This window comes from Trematomus bernacchii, unplaced genomic scaffold (genome assembly GCF_902827165.1).
Source record: "Trematomus bernacchii unplaced genomic scaffold, fTreBer1.1, whole genome shotgun sequence".
Taxonomy (NCBI): Eukaryota; Metazoa; Chordata; class Actinopteri; order Perciformes; family Nototheniidae; genus Trematomus; species Trematomus bernacchii.
In genome coordinates, this window is record NW_022987828.1 from 6,070,129 (window position 1) to 6,093,943 (window position 23,815).

A 23,815-nucleotide genomic window follows, 5' to 3' on the forward strand; every position below is an offset into this window, starting at 1 on the left:
TGAATATATTGCTTTTCATTTTACCGACTGAGTTACTATGTGTTGACAAATTGCATGTTGCAGTTTCAAACTCATGTGATCCTATGCTTGCTGAAGCTTATTTGGATTAAGATGAATAATGGGAGGTGTTAGTAAGAGGGGCATTCGTGTTGCTTTATAAAGTAGTTTGTATTGATGTGTCACACAACAATTAATTATAATAACTCTTTTGACAGTTTGGTCAGGTCCAATGCTTACATGACTCCTTACTCGGCGACGAGACATTAGCAAACAGGGAAAATCAAAATCTTACCCCCCACCTACCTGTTGCAGTTTTGGAAAGCTGTATTCTGGTAAATGGTTATTCTTAAAATATGTCTTGTGCCTCGTTTTTCTCCAGATCATCATCACATTTTGATCACTTGAATCACCAGTGGCATTAAATCATTATACAAATCATAAAACGTTTTTACCAGTTGAAGAGACTTCATGAGTTAATAGGCACTTAGCGGAGCGTCATCAGTGTTTGGTCATGTCTGCGTGTCTCTGTGATGGATTATTAGACGGAAATTATTTGAAACCATTCGTCATGTTTATCCCGTTGTGTCATTGGAGCTAGCTGCATTGGATCCGCATCCTTATCAGTGCATCCTGAGCTTTTGATTCGTAGTCTTAGAAAGTGCTGGATTGCGGGAGTTTGCTGTTTGTCTGCTTGATCATGGTGTGGAATTGTTTTTGACAGAAAGCATGCAGCTGTGATTGTGAATGATGTCTTTGTGCTAATGCTCATGGTCACATCCAACTGGCTGACTTCTGTGTGTCATCTCATAAACCTCAAACCATTCGCATCCATCACATGCTCACCTGTTCTTATGTTTGCTATTCGTGGTTGTTATGATGAAGGCAAATTATTATTCTCTAGTGCCTCCTGCTGGTGAAATAATGTGCCTTCAGTTAATGTTTTCTTCACAGGCTCGACCTGCAGTTCAGGCAGCAAACTGAAGCCATACACTGATTAAAACCACACATGTTGGAAAATAAAGCCACACATTCATTTTAAAATTAATATATTCCACTGCTGTATTTATGGGAACCCAAGACCGCTTGAGGAAGAACAATTATTTGATAATAACCTTCTTTATTTTTTAGGTAATAGGCTTTGGGTTGACATTTAAAATGTATCAGTTAAGTGTTTTGAGTTGTATTTACTATGCAGCATGTCAATACACTGCATAAGCTAACATTCAATAAGATATAATCTGTGACAGATAACAGTGTAGAGCCTGACTGATACTAGCCTGAGTCTACTATTTCATAGAATAAATAATCATATGATGCAATAGTAAAATATCAGTCCCCTAAACTTCACAAAAAACATGTAAATATGTGATGAAGGTACTGTTTCTAAGTTACCAAAAGGACTCTTCACTTTACTTTTGTGTGTAACTTTGTGTCTTTATAGACCAAATTGTATACACAAATACCAATACAAAGCATCTGCTGCAGGCCAATATTAGCTAATAGTTTTGTCTCAACAATAAATGAGTATGGCTCTGCATCAAATGAGGCTATGTGGGATGAATTCACTCATAAGGTATATTAGGAACAACACATTTGATCTCACACAACAGCACACTCGCTAGAAGAAAGCCAGTTGGATTGCCTTTTTGTGTAATTTGTGTCTTTGTGAATGAAAAGTAAAAATACTTGGGTCATAATCCTGTTTGTGTAAATCTGTGCAACATGGGAAGGAAATCAGTACTAAAGTGGACGGAAACTTTGATGTCACATTTGGTATTAATGTCATTCTCCAAACCAGTCTGGTTTTCGGGGTTGCACAGCTTTTCACCTGCAGTAAAGAGTGTTCATGCGGAGGTCAGCAATTTCACACTCCCCTTCTCTGCCCCCCCCCTCATAGTTTGGAGACTCTCAGCAGCTCCGGCTCGTAAGGATTTTACGCAGCACTGTGATGGTGCGTGTGGGAGGAGGCTGGATGGCTCTGGATGAGTTCTTGGTGAAGAACGACCCCTGTCGAGGTAAGTTCAACAGTTCCCAACAAAAAGCCACAACGCAAAATACATGCATTAAATAGTGTACACATCAAATGTTGTCTCATGTATACTTCCGTAGTTAGTCACTCTTGATGAAGATCATGATTGTTATAAAGATTATTTTGTGAATTGTTCAGCAGATTGCAAAATGACAGCCCCAATGTGCGGTAAACTATAATTCATATTGATGTGAACTGATTTGAAATCATAAAAACGTTTTAGTGCGAGGATTACATACATACATTACCTTAGATTAAGACTTAAGTAACTCATTTTGATATTTTGATTTAGTGATATTCTTTTCCCCAAAATTACCAGGTAAATATGATTAGGTTTTCATTATATAACTGAGGCTATAAAGACAGTCTTATTTGCTTGGTGCCTGATCCACCAAAAGCTTTGGAAAGCCTAATTTTCTATTTGAATATAAGTGGAAGAAGACTCTATGACTGTCTTTTCTTTTGTCTTTTTATATCAGTATGAAACGTCCTCTCTGAGCCCACGTCTTTTGCTCTATGTACTCTTTCTGCTATCTTCTGTATTAAGTATAAACCTCTGTATTTCCTGCTTAACCTTCCTCCTGCTGAACATGATATCATTTCTTCTAGTTCATCACCACGGGAGCAAAATGTTGCGCTCGGAGTCAAACTCTTCAATTACTCAGTCTCCTATAGGTTGGCAAATCTCACAATATCTCACCTTGCTCCATGAACCCACCAGTGGTATGTGTGTCTGCACATCCGAGTGTGTACTTCTTGTGTTGGGTACCGTGGTTGTTGTGTGAGCGCTCATCGTGAATGGCATTCTCATGAACTCACTATTAGCTGTCCTTCAGCTAGTTTTCATGCATGCAGTTGTTTTGTGTGAGTCACATCTCCATGGGAACTGAAGTGCCAAACAAGCTCTTTTGTCTCTGCATGTAGCGAGGGGCTTACAGCCGACCTTCTTTTGCACTTATCAGGTTTGCTTGACAATCAAGCAAATAAACCTCATGAGAGACTCAACTGATGCTCATACTTTTAAATCTAAAACTGGACTAACACCATCATTGGGGAAGATGATGGAGTGGTCTCTACATAACACACAACAAAACTGACAACAGTATTTATTTTACTTTACTTTGTTTGACAGTGGTGATTTAATCTGCATGTAAGACAGTTTGTTTTCAACACAACTGGTGCCAGCTCTGTTTGGTTCATTCGGTGTATTTATGTTTTCTTGGTTTCGTCATATTTATTTGGGCTTGTTTTTGGTGTCAGGGTGTTTGTGCAAACTTTAATTTGTTTAAATATTTGGACTATTTGCTTTGCAGTCCAAGCAAACAAGCGTCTGTTTCTGGTTGAGAAACCAAACGTTTATTGTAGTAGTACTGCAGCAGTATGGATGAGATGTGAAAGAGCATGAGTCTTGTGTTTTCATCATTTATTCCGTTTTTGGATTCCATATTTAGTTTGAATTCATTTTAACACTTTATTTAATATATGTCCCTTATCATTTCCCAGTAATTTGGTAATTTGGACATTCCTATTCTATTCTAATTCCTAGTGTAGCCTACAAAGAATAGTAGTTGGAAAATTACATTTTGTGATTTTATTTCCACAGCAAGAATATATCTGAACGTACAGATTTAAAAACAATTAATAATACAAATTATAATAGTAGATGAATATTGGTTTGGGTGTAAATGCAGCAGTTCTTGCAAGAAATGTATGCAATTAACAGTGAAATTAGGGACCCAAAGTAGAAAATAAAGTGTTATCTCACTCATCATCATCAACTCTCACAACAATCAATGTTAATATTGTGCAGTCCGGCTAACCTGGAATGTCCTTTCTTAGCTAAAGGCAGAACCAACATGGAGCTGCGAGAGAAGTTCATCCTGCCAGAGGGAACCACTCAGGTGATGGCGAGCTTCCGCTATCGAGGCCGGAGGTCTCGGCCATCGTCCAGAGCAGCGTCCCCCAACAGATCCTGCTCCAGCCAGAGCTGTGCGGTCCCCCCCTGCCCAGCGGTGACCAGCACACCCAAGGTGAGAGACCCCGCTACGCAGGTATCTAGTTTCTGTCACTCTCTTGATTGATCACTCCATCATGATTTCCCTCTCATTTATTCCTTTATTTTACATTATTTGATCACATTTCTTCCTTATTTTTGTGTTTCTTCCATCTAGTGTTTCTCATAGTTTTTTGATTTGTGATTCCATGTCTGTGTTTTTTGATTTGCCATTGTTCCCCAGACTCCCCAACACATATCCCGCAATTATGATAAGCCCTGGCTTACAAACAGCAAACCATCCTCTCCTCTTAAATCATCAGACTCCTTTGAGAGCCAAGGTTCATCCTCAGAGGTATAGTCATATACAGAACATGATGTGGGATGCTTCACAGTCAGGACCCGACTGAAATCTACCACACAATTATCAAATACTGTAAAGAGACTAAATATAAAGAAATATTGATTTATCAACATTTAGACAAGATAGAGCTCCTAGTTGGTGTATTTGCTAGTGGTTTATATTTCTGATTTAGATTTTCCAATGTATTCTGCAATTAAAACAATGACAGATCCTTTAGATGTTGGTTTAATGTGTTAGAGATTTCAGTTGGGTCTAAAAACATATAAACTTATCTTATTACTAATTTGCTGATTATTTCATTCTCGCCTGACCAAAACGTCGGTCTCATTTTAATAACAAGAATATGAACTTGAGATGTAATCTGAGCATGTGTGATTTTAATGACTTTAATGTTTAACATATATTTCAAATACTAACTGCTTCAAATAGATCCTAGGTTGTTGCAAAAATAAGGAATGGGAATTCTTTCTGCCAAATTTCAAACTAACTCAACAACATTTGTCATGTTTTCTTTTAACGTTTAAACACTGTTTCTACGTTGTGCAGTTAAGAACAAGGGAAGTCATTAAAGTTCTTTCTTTTGCAGGGTACACCTGTTCAAGGCAGCAAATTGCGTCTTCCTGGGTACTTGTCAGGCAAAGGATTTCAGAGTGGTGAGGAGGGAACGCTCATCAGCGCTGCAGTACTGAAAGCTCGAGGACAGACAATAGGTGGTGAGTAGAGAAAAAACCTCAGCGACTCATCATATTTGAAGAAAATGTGTGGAAAACTCGCAGCAAGTGTTTCTGATTTTAAAGAGAGAAAACAATGTTGACACTGATCAAGAACAACCCAATTTGATGTGTTTAAATAAAACATGTTGAGATTACAATAACCTCTTCAGGGACCTAAAGAGTGATTTCCAGTCTGTTGAAAATGATGAGTGAATCGTCTGAGGTGTTACAAAAACTGCAAAGCGGTAAAAGACAAGATGTATTACTTAACCTGCAAGGAACGCTTCTTTGTAATGACTAGCTTGTTATCACTTCTGAAAAAACAAAAAGCCGTCATGGAATATTGAGTATGAATTGAAAACCATCCAAAATGGCGAGACTAATTAAGCTATTAAATATGATTACTGTGAAAGTAGTACTAACAACATAATCTTCCAATAAAACCACCTGCCAGTGACAAACACAGATACCTTTGATTGTATATTGTTCCGCAGCATTATTTATTGTCCTTGTTTTTATGATTTAGAGAGAAGAAATTCTAGCCGTCCTGGAAGTAAGGCTGGAAGCAGAGGGAGCAGTCGCAGAGGAAGTGACGCCTCTGACTTTGACATCTCAGACATCCAGTCTGTGTGCTCGGACGCGTCTGAGACTGTCGGTGACTCGACCCGAGGGACGCCTCGTTCTGCGTCCCATCAAAAAGGAGGGAAACCATCCAAGATCCCCACTCCTCAGAGAAGAACCACTCCCACGAGCAAACTGGCCAAGGGATCCAAGCGATAGTCAGTGGCCTTCGACCCAAACAACCCAGGAGCTAGTTGCACCCTAAACACGTAACGGACACTGGAGATAACTTAAAAGACTGCAAATGTGTTGAGTGTTATTTAAATTGCTGCGAAGATGTAAGATATTCTGTTGAGAGGTAATATGGTTTAATATGATGTGAGAATGGAATGTTAATGGCCTTGTGAATTTGTTTTTTAATGTATTTTATTTTTTGTGAAATATGTGAAATTGTTTTTATTGTATTTTTTATTTTATTAATGCAAAAACCTGTAGAGGTTTGATGAACACTAGAATATCTGGTAATGACTACGTTATACGGTTAGTTAACATTTCTAAACACACTAATGAAGGGCAACATGAGAGTTACTGAATGTACTGTAATTTATGTTTGCTGATGTTTGGAGTAGAAGGTGCATTATGGTACCATTTCAGGCACTGCAATTATTATTAAGTGCTATGATAAACTGCCAACATGCATTTAAAGGGCAATGCAATATATTACATAAACCCCAGTAAGCACTGCAGAAACCTTTGAAAAAACACTATTTAAGGCAAGTAGCAGAAACCTCATAATCATGAAGCTTTTAAGTCCTGTTTGTTTGTGAGCAGCTGCACTCCCTGTTTAGTTCGACCACTTCACAGCGGCTTGTGCGCTGACCTTGAAGAGGTGCCACTCCATGTAGACATTCTCTTGTGCATCCATGTCTATGTATGGTATATTTCGGTAGAGCTGAAATTGTCACTGTATCCATTACTTTGTAATAAACCTGCTTGCAGAACGTCACCAGAGGCTGGTGTGGACCGAAGAATTCTCTCTGCTTCGCCTGTTTTAGCTCATTGTGTTAGCAATGCTAGCAGCAGCATTCCTTTGGTGTCACTAAAATGTCATAATAAGTATTGGATGGATTTCCAGGAATGTTCATACAGACAGTCATGGTTCCCAAAGAATGAATCCTATTGTTTGGCACTGGTCCTGACACACATTACATTACATTGTGTACATTACATGTCACTTGTTAGACGCTTTTATCCAAAGCGACTTACACACATTCATCCACTGAGCCAGACCCTCCCACACAAACATCTTAACCATCAGATGGCGTTCGTTTGTACAGACATTGTTTGCCACCGAGGAGTAAACCTACCTAATGCTAATTGTAACCCGACTTTTTCTATAGCGCCATCATCAGGTCTAAATTTGAACATACAGCAAAATAACTGATATCATTACTTGGAATGTCAACAAGTCAGCTCAAAATGTTATTTTTCTTCAATACTGGTTTATGACCTCAAAAAAACAAAGTTCAGCCTCAGCGGTAGGCTACTTGGTTTGAATGCTGATAAGTGACGCATCTATGATGAATAAGATGATAAATATTAACATATCATTTGGAACAACATGTTGCTATTGTAACTGTGAGCATGTTAGCATACTAACGTTAGCATTTAGCTTTAGTCTCACAGAGCTGCTAGCATGGCTGAAAACTCGTATCTCGCTTAGCTCTTGTCCCTTTCTTCCATGCTGCTAAATTAAAACACTTGAATACAACATGGTGCTTCAAGTTTAAGAACATGGGAAGCTTTTAGACTTCTTGTTGCCATATAGTGAAACAATTATCTTATTTGTTTTATACAGTTGTAATTTCCCTACAGCCTGGTTGCTAGCAGCAGTGTGGAGGTTTACATCGAGGGTGTGGTCTGCTCAGGGTGGAATGTTTGCAGAGCATCTTGTGTTTGGCTGTGACATACTACATCTTTCTCTCATTGAGACTATGACGGTAAAACACTGTCTTTTCAATGAACGTACACTAAAACCGTGAGACTGTTTTAAAAGCAATTGTAGACTTATTTCACAAATGTCCCCACAAAGGAGTAATTTATGTTAACTGTACCAGCGTAATGTGTAAAGAGACACAAATCCTCATAGTAAGAAACCCCCAAACTTTTTTTTTTAGAGTTGCATAGAATTGTTGAAGCAACATACTGCAATTTGCATACAACATACTGCAAGTTTCAAAAGCTACACTAAGGCTCTTGTATGATCAGCTGCATTACTTTAATGTGAGTGATGACTCTGTTTCCCAGACGTGCAGTGACAGTAGTTGTAACTGGCCTATGAGAAGAGACAGATCCCCTGGGGACCAAAGGTGGAGTGGAGCTCAGGGGTCAGGCTCCTCTGAGAGCCACAGCTTTTTCTCTGAATGGTCCTCCTGTTCAACCACACACAGGGCCGGGATGGATCTTTAGAGCGGGATACATCCTCACACCAGAAGCTGGAATAGACCCATCTGCAAGAGCCCTGGGACATTTTTTTTCAGGAATATGTGAGTAATGCATCCTTCTCTTAAACTGTTCTTTATTTGGTTTTTTTCAAATCGTTTTTGATATTAATTAGGGTTTCATATAATGTTAAGTTAGAAATCTTAAGAATATCTATATAGTATTATCCAGATGTCTGTTATCTGGCAATAATGTGTTTCTCTAATGTGGTGAAACTAAAGAATGCTATTCAGTAGAACTTATATTTCTTTACACAGATAGTCTTATCATTAAATTACCGTAAAACCTAAGCTGTCGAAGACATTTTAAACAAATATTTAAGATGACCAAAAGGACAAATAAAACTGTTTTGATGTGATATACCAGGGGGTTTGGTAGAGACATTTAAGTTTTATTTTATTTACTATTTCTTAATATTTAACATGTATGCCTTGAAATATAAAGTTTAAAAAGTTTGAATTCCTGTCTTGTATTTAACAGCCTATTTTCATTTGGTTATTGATTCATTTTATTGCTGTACTGCAGGCACTTATAGCCCCTGACTTCATAAAAGACAGAATGCCAGCCTACAAAGAAATGCTGGTGTTTGCAGCACTCTCTGCCTTCCTGGGACTGACCCAATGTCAAAAGCTCCCAAGTAAGTTTTATATATTCTTCTTACCTATTTGATATTTCCAACAAAATAACACAAACACTGGCTCATCACTTACATAATATGCTAGTTTCATATGGAAACATTTGTTATAATGGATATGCTGTTTCATTTTTCCTGTCATAGAGATTTAAAAATCTCAGAAATCTATAATTTATGTTACAACATGTATCATTAAAAAACTTGTTGGGCATTAATCGCATAAATCACATACATTTTCTGTTGAGAGACTTTCATTTTCCAGATTGAAAACTGTATGTACCATGACCAGCAGATGTCAGTGTTTGTCAGTTCATGGTCCATTGTTTGCCTTCACAGCAGTCGGCCCAGTATTGTATTTCCTTATGTGACACTGAGGGTCATCCTGGGTTAAGCTGTGTACATGAACCTTTGAAGCTCACTGTCTCATCTGAGTCTCACTTTCACCATAAATAAATTAGTAAACACAGGCTCTTTGTTTTACCTGAGGGGTCATACCCTGAGATAGAACAGTCAGAAATAGTATAAGCCGCACTAAGCAATAATAATAGTAGTTATTCCTTTTTAATGTAATCTGTTATCAATTTTAAGTGGACTTTGATAGGTTTTGATGGTCTAATGACTGAAATACATTAGAATGACACAGTTTTAGAACAAAACGTGACACCTAAACGTTATAATTCGTCTCTCAAATACTCACACTAGAATACCTTGACAAGTCTGCACATTTTAGGTACGGATTCCTTTTGTACATGCTCTAAAGGAGCAGGTATCAGTTTTTCTTTCTAGAGTTAGTTTCTTCATGAGCCATGACATTTGTAATCAGATCACTTTACCTAATAGTTGTGACTTCACAGGAAACAGCCCAGCTTTGGTGATCTCATTCAAACTGCAGCACTAAGTGTTTAGAATTCAGTAGCCAAACCCACACATGTAAGAAATAAACAGCCTTTTTGTGTTAATGGGTTTCATAAATGACCTCATTGGCGCTGTGAAGAGATGGCATTATTAATGACATTGAGTAATGCAACTATTGAAACAATCCGTGATATCAGCACTGACGTATATTTTAGAAGCAGTCCAGCACCTTTGATGCTGAATCCCTTTGATGTCAAACTAAGCCTGCTGTTTGTGCTGTGAGGTTTTGATCTGCTGGAGGAGTTTCGTGTTCCCGAGTCAAGTGGAGTGAAGATAGTGGACGGATCTCAACCTGAGGCTACGGCCTACCGTGTCAACCCTGCCATCCACCTACGGAGGACTATAAGGTACAATCCCCCACAGCCTGAGCACAGTTCATTTCAATTAATCTGGAAAATGCAAAGTCACTTAACACAAGGGCTCGAAATAACAACTATTTTGGTCATTATAATTGTAGTATTTCTAGCATTCTATTAAATACCTTAACATACTCCTTTTCTTCTTATACAATGTAGAAACTTGAAACTTAATATGGACACCCGGATGCATCTATTGTATGCACTGACAATGAAGCTGATAAAAACGTATATATATTCCTCACGTTTCTGTTGTAAAGCAGAAATAAACGATATACATTTAGACTTTCTCTGATAGTAAACCTTCAGTTTCTCTTTTATCTAATTTGAGCTAAAAGCGTTAGTGGTTGCCTGTAAAACATCACGTTAGCTACACATGGCACATTGGCTAGCTGACTGCCCTCACCTCAAGAGACGTTGCCACTATGCCTGCAGTCCATCATCACATAGGACCAACTAATTGATGATTTTATGTATTGCAAACTATTTTAATAATTGATTTTAATCAACTTAACTTTTGATGATCTTCCGTAGTTTAGCGTTTCAACTGGCTGCAGGGATATTAGTGAGGTGATGTAAGTGTACTCAAGTGTGTGTCAGTATCTTGAGACATCACTGCTTTGTGCAGAGGTACAACAAAGCACAGCCATCAATGTTTCTGCATGTCATGAAAATACAAACCTTGAAGCAAATGTGGAACAAAATACTATATTTTACTATGGTTCTCAGTTACTCTTTAGAACTACATTTCAACACATTAATATTGTGTTGTGAGCTTGAATGATGAGAGTTATTTAGCTCAAAGAACTGCTGTGCCTGAGATAGCTGCTAGCATGGGTGTAGACCTTCTTCTTCTCATACCCTGACAATGAGTTCAGCATTGCCTTTAGATCCTGATTTGTTACCCTTGGGTTAAGTGAACATATGCTTTACTCGAATTAAAGAAAGAAAGAATGTCAGTTTGCTAAATAGTCCATTATTCAAAAAAAGTTACAAAGAAATGTGTCACATGCTAATGTGGAATTTGAAATCCAAGAAGCTCTGTTTCTACTTATTCATGTTCTTATTAAATAAAACCCATATGTCCCTACAAAAGCCCTTAATTGGTGTTTTGCCCCTAAATGCTGCCTCTCTCTAATGGTACCCAGCTTTGTAAACCACACTCTCTTCCCACAGCGATGTGTATCCAGATGGACTTCCCTCCGACTACTCGGTCATTGCGACATTTAAGGTGACCAAGGACACGGCCAAGAAGTCCTGGGACCTGTGGCAGGTCAGCGACCCAGAGGGACGAGAGCAAGTCGGCCTGCGTTTCCAGGGGGATACGCGCTCTTTAGACTTCTTCTACACCAGCCACCATGGGAGCCAGATGCTGAGGACCTTCAGTGGTGTGGAGAAGATTTTTGATGGCGAGTGGCACAAGTTGGCGCTGAGTGTGAAGGGCAGTCAGGTGAAGCTGCTGATGGACTGCGAAGAGGTCAGCGTGGAGTCCATCGATGAGCCGAGGCCAGTAATCCATCAAGGATACACTTCCATCGTGAAGCGCGCAGCAAGAGATCGCTCTGTCTCTGTACGTTCACAGTTTGGATTTATATATACATCCAAAGTAATATTTCAAAAACTTAACAACTTACCATATGATCCCTGTCTCTTTCCAGGTGGATCTCCAGCAGATGGAGGTGTCATGTGACCCAGAGAAGGCTTATTCAGAAGGCTGCTGCGAGCTCTCCAGTGTGGTAGGTCTACTCTCATTCAACATGGTTTCCTTCAGTCAGTTGGAGAAGTTTTTGTGGTTTGAATACAGTTTTCTCGCCTTTCTGTCCATGGCAGTGTGGGGGTTACGCAGAGATCGGCCTAACAGCTGGAAGAGCGTCTTGCAAATGTATGCACGGACAACCCGGCATCCAGGGATCTCCAGGCCCAAAGGTTAATGTGCCTTTACAGTGAGATTTACTGATAGGACAAGTTCAATCTTTGTTGACATATTTTTTGTATTCTTTTACAGGGTCACATAGGTCTTCTAGGAAAAGCCGGAGACCAAGGAAGACATGGAAACTGGGTAAATACATTTACAATATGTCTCTCAGTGGATCAAATATCAACCCCGGTGTAACACTGGATAAATGATGTTTACTCAGTAGAATCTTTAGCACCCACTTCCTCTTGCTGTACAATGAAGAGTTAAAATAAATTGTGGGAGAGTGACATTGTAAAACTTTTATTCTTGAGACAGCAGCGAATCTGTGGAAAATGGCAATGGAAGTACAACTGAGACAGGACAGGATGGAAACAGATCTGGAAGCAGAAGCGCTTAGCGATAGTAAACATAGAAGCTCTCATAGTTTTAAAACTAATGTCTGCTTTGCAGAAGGTTCAGGAGGAAGCCAATATAAACACTAACCAATACGGATGTAACAATACATTTGTTTTTGCCGTTCTGAAATAGCTATTTGCATCTTAAAACACAGGCCCTGGCTGTTTAGAATATAGGATTTAACTCAAACTGGCCTGAGATCACAGGATTTCTAATGGTTTTGCTTTTCCATTTGAAAAGAAACACACAGCCAAATGTAATGAATCCCACACACAGTAAAACCAAGCAGTTGAGCAATAACCCGACCCTCCAAGTGTTGGTAATGAGCACCATCAGTATGCTTTACTGTTGGGTGAAATTTGTCTGGATAAGGCAAATTAATTCCCCACAGGAAGACCAAATTGCGAAAGGGAAGAGATGTTTAAAAAAAATGATAATGAAGACGGTTTTCTCCTGCAGTTACACATGCATCGATGAATGAACAAATACACTCACATTTGTAATCTTCAGGGAGCCGCAGACGTGATTATTTCCACTTAAGATTTATGACTTGTTAATCTCTTTCATGCTTAGCGGTCTAAAACAGTCTAGAGAACATGTGTTTAAAGAAGGTGGATTATTTTTTATACGTGTGTGATCGTTTGGCATTTAACATGTCCGTTGCACTCAAAGAAATCCCCCATGCTGCCTGAGCACATGTACGCCTCCAGACCCACGCACATTCAAAGCACATTTCCAGAGCTCTGTACATGCTAGGCTACACATTCGTGTCCTGAGTTGCAGCTGTAGCTCATCTGGGAGTAAACATCTGTCTTCTGTAACTCGTTAGAGTTTTGACCTCCTGCCAGCTTGTGAATCGCAGAGCCCCAACATGTTTATCTCCTCCCCTGCTGGCATTCAAGGAGGGCATTTCCTGGCACGGATTTAAAAAACTGTCCATCTTAGGTGTTGGGTGGTCCTTTGCTTGTCCGAGCTATAACGCCTTCGAAACGTTGTAAAGTTCACGGTCATGCCTCTCGCCCTACTGTCGGCCATGTCTGAGGTTACCCTTTGCCCAGCGGACTGGGCTGGTGAGGTGGGCAAATAAACGGACAACACAAAGGCATCCTGGAGCTTGTTTGATCTGTTTGTTGACTCAGTGAAATACAGCCAAATGGAAAACACTTTTCCTTCTACTACTAAGGAAGTCAGCATCTGTCCAAACCATTCTGGTCCATTTTGTTGTATTTATGACTCATGTTTCCTAGATCCTGCTGAACATGCTTTTGTGTATTGCCATTAATATTTACGTGCATGAAACTTATAGTAGTTTCAGATTTAAATGTTCACTTCCTTACTACAGTTCACGTTATAGGAATAGTTTTTTAAGAGATATCATTATGATTGATACAACTCTATGCTACAGCCAGGAGATAGTAAGCTTAGCAGAGATAGACAGCTAGCTAGCCATGTTCACTCTGGTTTGGTACAAATCAAACAAACACAAAATATAAATAAAGGTCCAGAGTGTAGGATGTAGGTGGATTTATTGAAATAAATAGAATAAAGTGTTCATAATCATGTTGTCATCAGTATATTATGGCCTGAAACTAAGAATCCTTGCGGTTTCGTTAGCTTAGAATGAGCCCTTCATATCAACATAGGATCTGGAGTTGACCGGGTTGCACTGAGCTTAATGTCGCCTGGCTGTAGCTAAATAATTAAATTAATACTTTGAGCAATTTGCGCTTTGTTTTTTAGAATATTGATGACCCTCTCATAACTGTCTGTTAAATATAAAACTACAGACAAAAGCTGGTCTGCTTAGGTTAGTAGAAATACCGGGCACCGTGTCTTGCCCAGGCACAATGACTTCCTGCAGTCTTGTCACCTTTAAATATTTGTTTTAATGTTAGACGCCTGGCGTGTTGCATGTTGATTTGTGAGCTTTAGGTGCTGGTAGGCAGATTTAGTTGACTTTGAACTGAACCAGATACACCGTTCCCCCTGCTTCCAGTCTTCATGCTAAAGTATACAAGCATCACACATGAAAGCTTTGCTCAATGTGTTCACTGTCTGTCTAGCCACAATGTCAGCATACAAATCAAAGCTAATTTCCGAGTGTTTAACTGTCATCTCTAAACTGTTTTTCTGTCTGATGAGTCCAAAGTTGAAATCTCCCACAAGTCATTATTGCCTTTCTCTCTTGAAACAGCCGTCAAAATGTGTATTTTATGCTGTATTTCTCAAGCTTTTGATTGACTCAAACTTGTTTTGCAGGGGATCCGGGGGAACACAGGAGATTATGGTAACATTGGCGACACAGGCCTAAAGGTGAGATCTGACTTTAATATCCCCCTATCAGGGTTACACTTTGGTTTGGCTTGTTATCAAACGCTTTAATGAAACCTCACACGTTTCCTCAGGGTGAAGAAGGAATCAAAGGGGAAAAAGGAATGAGAGGACTCTGGGGCCAAGTGGTAATTTATCACACTGAGATTTATGATGTTATTAACTCCTCAAATGATACAAATGGTGTATTAATGACATGTTGTGTTTACAGGGAGACAGAGGACCTAAAGGGCTGACAGGATTACAAGGGGCAGGGGGTTTCAAGGTAAACTCCTGGCTGGGCTTAAGCTTTAATTAAATGTCTAATTAGGCAGCTAATGAGGTTACAGACTTTTTATTAGATGTATTTGCAGTTTGCTGTCCAATGTTACAACTTTATAGACAACTGTTAATGTCATTATTGTGACTAATTAAAGGGAGTGCGTGGACCACCTGGAGGCCTCGGAGAGACTGGAAAACTGGGAGAAGTTGTGAGTTAACCCTTCATACACAGTGGTAAGCCCTATTATAATTGAATTATTTGATCTCTAACACTTTGGCCTCCTTAAAGGGTGCTAAAGGCGGGATAGGATATGAAGGCATTCCCGGGTTTCAAGGAGTAAAGGTATTTTTATTTCCTTCCTTTCACTGTCTTGTTTTTAATATATACATTGTGATTTAATCCCAATATGTATTTATTTTTCAGGGAGTAAGAGGGAAGATTGGTGTGTTAGGCCGTGCTGGAACCAGAGGAAAGCAGGTGGGTTGTTGTGTGGGACCCCCTGTCCCAAAGTCCATAATGAGCTCTTAATTCTTGTCCACTACCTTCAAAACTCCCACGTGAAGCACTGAGAGCCAGAAAATCTGTTTTAATGTGGTTTAACTCTGGAATCAAACTCTGTTTTTGGCTTATGTGCCGTCTCCATAAACAACATTAGTACATGTGGTAGGATTCTGGCTGAGAACATGAACTGTATCAACATAAACTGGTGATTCACCGAATAAAGAGACTCAAACACAATGCTAACCTACTCTATTGTATATGAAAGAAGGCTCCATGGTTCACCGTGTTTATAGCTGACAGAAATGTGTTGCATACATTATAATGTATTACTTATGCTGATGGTTTGACAGGGCATTCTGGGAGATCCTGGAGAGAGGGGAACTGCTGGACAGAAGGGAGTGCCTGTATGTATTACATTAAACGAAGACAATGTGTCCATTTACAGCAGTACGGTTTTTGTTTTGAAATGTAATGGATGTTTTTTGTCTGAAAACTAGGGGGTCACTGGTCCTGGGGGCAGAGCTGGCACCCTCGGACCAAAGGTGATTTACTGCTGACACACCTGAGAGCTCAATTACCCTCCATAAATCATGTGTCTGTTCTATAATAATCGTATTGTTTCACTAGGGCATTCTTGGAGACCCAGGCTTGCCAGGCAGAGAGGGTGATTTAGGAATAGAGGTATTATATTCTCCTACAAATGATGTATTGATGATAAAGTGAATTGGAAGTGCACTCGTGGTAATGTCATTCATCCCTGACAGGCTTACCAAGGACCACAAGGTCAGAGTGGAAAAGTTGGGCGCATTGGAACAAAGGTAACTCGCCAATCTTGTTTGTTTGTCTGAAGATATGTTAAATTGTGTTTTTTTTGGGCATGTTCATTCATTTGTGATGTTTACAGGGAGAGAGAGGTGCCCTTGGGCCTGCAGGAGAAATGGGTCCCCAAGGCCGAACTGTAAGTCGTTTTTTCAGAAGATAAACACATAATACATTTTCTTATACGTAAAGTAGTTTACCATTCTAAAGGAAAACACCAAAGACTAAAGCAGTCCCTTAGGTCGGTTTAATGAATGTTTTATTCTCGAGGGCCCAAGAGGTTACAAGGGTTCTGCAGGGAAGCCAGGAAGACCCGGATTTATCGGCCCACCGGGACCTGTTGTAAGTGCTCCACAAGAATTCTCTGAAATCTCCCAAACAGTAGTTCATTTTCCTCCATGCCATTAAACCATGTTGTCTCTTTGCAGGGACACATTGGTGTGTCTGGAAAACAAGGATCCAAGGTAAATACATCTTCATCCATCAGCCATTACAGATACAAAAGATTACGCTAACAACACCATCTAATGCCTATCTGTAGATGTTTTAAACTGGAGTATTCTGATTTAAATTGAATAATTTCTGATTTAAAGCGTTACTGTGTGGATTTAAAAGATGCTATATTTTTACCAAGTATTAACTATCCATCTGGTCATGCAGTGAACACCTGTGAAGTTCTGATACATCAAATATTTGCAAGCTTTTTCATATTTTTCATTTGCTTTGTTCAGGGTAACACGGGAATCCAGGGAATCCAAGGAGTAACAGGTGCACAGGTACGGACTCAAATGTTTCATCCTCTCTCATCATCATCACATTTTTTGGCAACCATTAAAATGAACATTTCTTCTTCTTTGTTAGGCGGAGAAAGGAGTTAAGGGCCCAAAAGGAAAGGTGAGCTGTGATTCTGTTGTCAAGCTTCTTTGAGAAATATAATGTTTCTGTTTGCAAACTGAAAAGTCTAAAAACTACTAACTACTTAGTCTACCAACTCTGTTATTTACTTAGTTTTATTCGTGGCATTTTTTGAAAGTTTGGATCAATGCTCTTCAGTTCAGTTTCTGTTCACAAAAAGTTAAAAGACAAGTACAATCATAAGACATAATGTATATGAGAAGGGACACTCTGATAAGCTACCTAGATATTAGGGTCCCAGACAGATATCATTTAATATATCTTAGTGCACACATTGTTTTGATTTTAATGTACAAAATGGCAAAGAATAACCAAAACCCTAAAAATATTATTTATGTGTATAACCATTACTTTAAAATTGTCCCAAAACATGAATTCCACCAGTTGAAATCTTTGTTAAATAGTGCAGATAAATGTCAAAATAACAATACAACTCAATGGATTTTGAGCAGACTAACTAGTTTAAAAGTCAGAGGTTTGCTGAACTCATTTGTCATTGTCATGCTGACGGATGCACTGCCTGTAGGTTGGAGACAGGGGGGTGCCGGGTCTTCAGGGGGGACGGGGGAAGCGCGGCCCCGTCGGCCCATCTGGACGTGCAGGTCCTGTCGGAGTCAAGGGGGTTCGAGGTGAAGGAGGACTTGATGGCTTCCAGGGTCCCCGGGGTCCACCCGTAAGTAAACTACAAGCTTCTGAATCTGATTTCTTCTTCCTGATACCACACACATTACAGAGCTATAGTATTGTAGTACTACTCTTGAGCCTGTACTATATTAGGCAATCCATGTATCTTTAAATGATGGCACAGAAACAGCAGCAGTTACACAGACTGGCACACAAACAGTATTTTGTGTCAAAAACACATTTAAGAGTTTCACATTAGCCTGTAGTAATAAGTGACTCGCAGCATGGGTTTCATTAAGTGTGGCTATAAATCCATAATGAGCCTAAGGAAATATTATAGGCTTCATTTCTTCATTGCATTTCCTCTGTGAGGCAGTCACTGCTTCAGCATGCCTGTCCCGTAATATTCCTCATATTACATGTCCCCCAGTTGGGTCCCTTCCAGTGATCATTATGATTCTTCACACAGGGCCCGACCCTCTCAGCTCAACACGTCATCGAGGTTTGTAAGAAAGTGGTCCTGGTGCAGATGTCCACCTTTGCCAACTCAGTGAAGAGGACGTGTGCTGCGGTTTGTCCTCTGTATGGGGACGTCCCCATGGGTGCCCCTGGTCCCACCGGACTGAAAGGAACCCCTGGACCTAATGTGAGTTTTACAATTGTTCATAAATTGACACAAAGTCATTGCTGTTAGTGTTTCTCCCTCATTACGCCGGAGCCCAGTACATTGTCTGTACATTGTTTGATTTTGTTCTACCCTGGCTGAATAAAATGCACATTGCAAGGGTCTGGACTGGACTTAGAAGCTGAAGTATTTGGCAAAAACGATTTTCCACATCTCCATGAGGACAAATAAGGAGTCACAGACTAGACACTTGGTCTGTGTTGAATGGTTTTTGGAGAGTATCAAGGCTGTCGTTGGATTGGAAAGCCTTTTCCACATTATAATAGTGTTGAACCGATTCATGTTCCACAACTTCTTTAATCAAAATGCCTCTCAGGCTGATAAATGTTCTTGAGGCCGTGACTTTATTTATTACATTATGGCCTGTAAGCCTCATGTTGTGGCGTTTAATGCCAAACAAGGAACAGTGATCTATCACTACTGTACAAGGTTTTCCCAACAAAGTATTATATAATCATTCAAATAAATCTCTTCATGTTTTAGCTGGTTAGAGGAACCTTGATTCAGGAAAACATTGCAAAGTTTTCACTGAAAACACATAAAAAGATTAATGGGGTATTTTCCTATTTATGACGTTGTCAGGGTGACACTGGTAATGACGGTGTTGACGGAGAACTGGGTCTGCCGGGATTCTACGGAGAGGCCGGGGATCTTGGCCGAAAAGGAGAAACAGGTGTGCAAATTGTTTTCAAACATTATTTATGAATATGTTGAAAACCAAAGCTATAATTCACCAGTTTTAGCAAGATCTAGCAGAAGAAAAATAATTCACATCCTTTACGCCAACAATAATTGATTTTTTGGACCACTAAGAGGCAAGACAACAAGCTGTAACATAAAACATATCATCTTATTCATCGAGCAACTGTTGTTTATTTCACATCATGCAGACAGTTACTGAAATTACTATTTATTTGGAGTTGTTTTTTTGGCTACCAAAATGTTTTTAAGTGTTAGTCCAAAATAAAAAACAAATTTTTCAACTTTTTCAACTTTAACTATTTAGTATCAAGCAAATTCAACTCTATGTCCACAAGCTAGTTGCAGTGAAGCAAAAGAGTGAGTTAAAAGCTGCAGAGAATAATTATCGGTGGGTTTGTCTTTATGAAGTCTATTGATCTATTGTTAATACATTTATATATGTACAAATTCGTATTTTTTTTCCCCATCCCTTATTGAGTGATGCAGGTTACAGTAAGTAAAAGTCCGGCATTTGTAAATAAATGTAGTGTAGCAATAAAAAAGTTCAATATTTCCCTCTGAAATGCAGTAAAGTAGAGTGCTTGTCAAGGACATTTAATTCAAGGCCTTTTTAAAATTGCATGTTAGTACAGTAATGACTAAATGTGCTTCTTCTTACTTTTTCCACCACTGGAAAAAACTCTCTACCTTTCATCATGGACCGCACTGTACCAATTAAATAGTGTAAAACTAGTCTCGGCTAACGTGCACATGCTCAGCTCTAATTCAGGGTTATAGGCCTGAGCATGATGTCACACTCGTGCCACATTCACTTGCCAATTCGATGTAATCAAAGAATATTTACAAGGTGTTTAAATGTTTATTTAACAATGATCTCAGTAACACATAAGGTCTTTAATCAACATGTATGCTGTGTATTTGAGTGGCGCTCCGTCCTAGAAGAATGGCATTTCGTCCCGTCTGCTGTCTAGACCAATGTGTGTGTGTGATCGTGTGTGTGTGTGTGTCTGGCTTGCAGGTGACAGAGGAGAGCAAGGTGATAAAGGACCCAAGGGTTACGGCCTGCCCGGATACTTTGGAGACCAGGGACCAAAGGGTAAATGACTCTTCCAGTACTTAATAATGTTCGGTTAAGATGAGAATTTAATAGATGTTCACATCTGGGCCTGTGCGTAGTTTTACAAACTATATTCAGCTGAGTCAGTGCTTTGAATCCCAGGAAAGGGTAGAGGAGATATGTTACTGTAAGAGAGGTGTGATATTTGCCAAAAAAGAAAAAAAATATCTGTGTAAATGCTCTCTTGCCTGTGAAATAGTCTTAGTCAGCTAAGTGAGTAGACAGAGAGGCCTTGAAGACTAAACAGCAATTTGTCCTCGAATACAGGTCAGCGTGGACGTACCGGCAGAGCCTTTAACGGGCAGCCAGGACAGCAGGGGGAGAGGGGCCACGGGGGCCGGCCGGGCCTCAGGGGCCACGCAGGTCTCAGAGGCGCTCCAGGAGCTTGTCTCACCTCTGGGTGTGCTGTTGAGTCTAACTCCAACAGAGAGACACCTCGACCTGTGGCGCGGAGGCTGAGGAATCGCCAGTAGAGAAAAAAAGATGCTATGTGGATAACGAGAACATTGATCTTAAAGAAGGGAAAAATGCTAGATTGTTTTTGTTAATATTTGTTCAAATCTATTGAAATGTTCATGTAAATATGAATCCCAAACTGAAACTCAACTTCTGGGAGCAGTTTGATCTACAAGGTTACTACAAGGGACAACACAAGGAGAGTGGTAGCAAATTATTATATTATTACATATTTGTATAAAAAGGCCGTCTTCATTGATAGTTTTATTTAAATTTATTTCACAAGTCTGAGTTGTCTTTAAACATCTGTTCTTTATAATAAAAATCCAAAAATGAGACTGAAGTTTTTTAACCAATTGTGTGAGAGACTTATTCATGTTCATGATCGCAGATGTTTATTTCCAAAGAAATGAGAGCTAGTGTAAATACTGGAGCAAAACAACAACAACACTTTGGAGGAAAAGTAAAGTTACCAACATCATTTGGATGTAACAAAGTGCACATGCTGTTTCTATAAAGTAATCGTAATTTTGGATAAAAATGTAAAACAGACATCAGTGCATACTTGCCAAAAAATAACATTCACAGTCATTGCTTTTGGAATTAATTTAAAACACTGAAAAATGACCCTTAATTTTAAAATGGTATCCATTCAGTACGATATAATTGCTAAAAGAATGTCAGTACATTTTTAGTCGATCAGAATAAAAGCCATCAGTTTGAGCGGTCTTGGAAAATGTACGAACACGAAGCAAGCAACTTTAATTTGATTAAATGTAGGTCCATCTTGGAAGATATTATCAAGATAATGTTATGGTTTTCTTGCGTGGGACTGTAAGTATACCCCTTTACGCCAATTGTGGGCCAAGATCCCGTAATTCTGACTTTAAGGATGCAATGGTGCTGTAACAAAACCTGGGAATATCTTTTTGAATTTCACAAAGCTAGAATTTGTTCAGCATTTCCACAAATGCACTTTAGTAAATGCTCCCTGTAATGATTTCTGGTTACAATATGAGTAGTTTCATACTCAGGGATTCAAAATGTAGTTCAGCTGCCAACAGATAATTTAATCATCCATAACGTGTGGCTTCTCGGTTAAAAGACGATGCGAGGAGAACAAACAGTGGAGTTTCCCTCATGGTGGCTCAGCACATACTGTTGAAGCGCTGATGCTTCACAGCAACACAGAGACGGTGTGATTCCTGGCCTGTGTGCAGTTTCCAGCTGAATAACCTGCAGGTCAAGAGGAACTCCTAATGGCTTGAGTTAAGTCTGTCTGTATCAGCATTGTAATGGACCACCCCCCCACTTCCCTACTTTGTGATCAATGTATCCTGGGTGATCAAATATTTAGTGAGGTGAGAAAAAGCCATGATTGTGTGTTTTCCACAGCTTTAATCTGATGAAGAATGATATCTAAAAGTGAAACTCTGCGTGTGATTCAGTGTCTTTCCTGGCTCACATGTTCTTCCTCTGAAGGTCCAGCGACCATAGATCGTCATCCCTGATCCCCTCGGCGACGGCAGCATCATGTGTGCCATGCTGCTCTGTCATGGAAACTATTACTAATCCACGGTTATCCTCTGATTTTTCTCTCTGGGCTCAACCACTTGCATCAGACTGCAGGCTCACTATTTATCTCTGCGGCAAACCATGCAAGTGATCAAGATAAATGCGGCTTAATGCATGTGAGCTGATTAAAACAACCCAGGACCATTGAGCTTCAAAGTGATGGCACTGAAACAGAGGTTATTAGAGAGATATTTATGCTGTCCACAGGCAGATTTGAAAGAATGTTGACAACTGCCACACACTGTATATGTTAGTTAATGTAAGTCATAAGCTAAATGTGTTATTGTGTTATGTAGAAGTGAGAGTGAGCAAAGCCAGAGCACTTGTGTTGTTAGGCCAAATGCAGTTTTCATTAAATATCCTCCACATCTTTTAACATGTTGGCAAAATTAGATGCTGCTCGGTGGCTGGACAACATTAACTTTTTATTTGGTAAATTGTATTCCTTTAATTTGACATAACATATTCCCATTTATTCATACTACTGTATTAGTATTTATTTCAAGTACTTTACTCTGTTCAGCTTTGTAAAAGACATCAAAAAGGATGTATCTTTTGGTTTATAAATGTTAAACACTCTGGGGATTAGAAAATGGTTTGTCATGATTATGTGGAAATAAGATAAAAATGCAGAGCAAAGATCTGTTAAATTAGTCCTTTTGTATGAGACTGTGGGGGCATATAATGGAAGCAGTCAATAATGTGAATCGCCAAATAGAAAAGGCTTTTAACTGAGGATTTTTCCACACGGTGGCCCGAAGGCAAATGTGTTATCCAAAAGAAGTTGTAAAAGGAGTCCTCAGTTTTGTGGAATCCTGGCAACATTTAAAGCTCTTTAACAACATGTCTCTGAACACGGGTCAGTATGTTTGTACAGATTTTTACCATGTGAGACAACCCTATAAATGTGCACATTTTACATCAATTGCATTGCTTTTTTTACCACAAGATACAAGCACATGTTTTATACACTTCTCACATAAAAAAGCATGTGGGGTCAGGAACCCAAGGTCAAAAGATATACCCTACGAGGTCGCTGATTCTGTATGTGTGAGTATGCCTTCTAATAAGGTAAGAAAACATTGGGGAGCACTGCTGTACGTTGCCACTAGATCACAACGTCCAGAAGGGACAGCACAAAAAGAGGGAACATTTTTGAGGCCACATTTGTGCTTGTCATGATGTTGTGTAAATTGAAAGTACATTGAGGTCACGGCCTTGTTAGGATATGATTGCGCAAGATGATTATGGCTTTTTTTGTTTTGATTAACTCGCACCCCAACACGAAATGTAATTACTTCATTCATGGAAAGTTCTAAAGATGCAAGTTTCAGATTGACTTTACTGGCATAAACTGTTGAAATTATACTTTGGCAATTCTTTTTTAATTACATCAGATATGCTGCCATTTTTTTAGGTGCAATTCAGAGTACGGCAATCCAGCCAA

General features: G+C 39.4%; 2 protein-coding genes across 7 annotated transcripts in view; both read left to right on the plus strand.

Moving 5' to 3' along the window:
- The window catches only part of dst (dystonin), a 103,827-nt gene extending 97,139 nt beyond the window's left edge, over positions 1–6,688 (plus strand). For 4 of the 6 annotated variants that reach the window (XM_034151831.1, XM_034151833.1, XM_034151832.1 and 1 more), the window contains 7 exons: positions 216–332; positions 1,898–2,015; positions 2,639–2,752; positions 3,869–4,059; positions 4,267–4,377; positions 4,973–5,099; positions 5,626–6,688. In XM_034151831.1, the coding sequence (XP_034007722.1) occupies positions 216–332; positions 1,898–2,015; positions 2,639–2,752; positions 3,869–4,059; positions 4,267–4,377; positions 4,973–5,099; positions 5,626–5,879 (1,032 nt within the window). In that variant the 3' untranslated portion in view covers positions 5,880–6,688. The remainder of the gene's footprint in view (positions 1–215; positions 333–1,897; positions 2,016–2,638; positions 2,753–3,868; positions 4,060–4,266; positions 4,378–4,972; positions 5,100–5,625) is intronic. The other 2 variants (XM_034151830.1, XM_034151835.1) reach the window with 1 other exon arrangement.
- A 2,032-nt stretch (positions 6,689–8,720) lies between these two features.
- zmp:0000000760 (collagen alpha-1(IX) chain) lies at positions 8,721–21,079 on the plus strand. The gene is made up of 26 exons (XM_034151857.1): positions 8,721–8,799; positions 9,935–10,058; positions 11,244–11,637; positions 11,726–11,803; positions 11,898–11,993; positions 12,073–12,126; positions 14,641–14,694; positions 14,787–14,840; positions 14,924–14,977; positions 15,129–15,182; positions 15,263–15,316; positions 15,398–15,451; positions 15,826–15,879; positions 15,973–16,017; positions 16,103–16,156; positions 16,240–16,293; positions 16,380–16,433; positions 16,565–16,636; positions 16,723–16,758; positions 17,026–17,070; positions 17,156–17,188; positions 17,736–17,882; positions 18,303–18,479; positions 19,101–19,191; positions 20,239–20,316; positions 20,605–21,079. The coding sequence occupies exons 1-26, from the start codon at positions 8,721–8,723 to the stop codon at positions 20,808–20,810; spliced, it is 2,295 nt and encodes a 764-aa protein (XP_034007748.1). The 3' UTR covers positions 20,811–21,079.
- The last annotated feature ends 2,736 nt before the right edge of the window (positions 21,080–23,815 follow it).

What these genes read in the sequence shown, in the direction of transcription:
- zmp:0000000760 (XM_034151857.1), top strand. Translation starts at nt 8,721, where the DNA reads ATGCCAGCCTACAAAGAAATGCTGGTGTTTGCAGCACTCTCTGCCTTC. An exon ending in CCAATGTCAAAAGCTCCCAA is followed by an intron (nt 8,800 to 9,934) that starts GTAAGTTTTATA and finishes TTGTGCTGTGAG; the next exon opens with GTTTTGATCTGCTGGAGGAG. An exon ending in CTGGAAAACAAGGATCCAAG is followed by an intron (nt 16,759 to 17,025) that starts GTAAATACATCT and finishes TGCTTTGTTCAG; the next exon opens with GGTAACACGGGAATCCAGGG.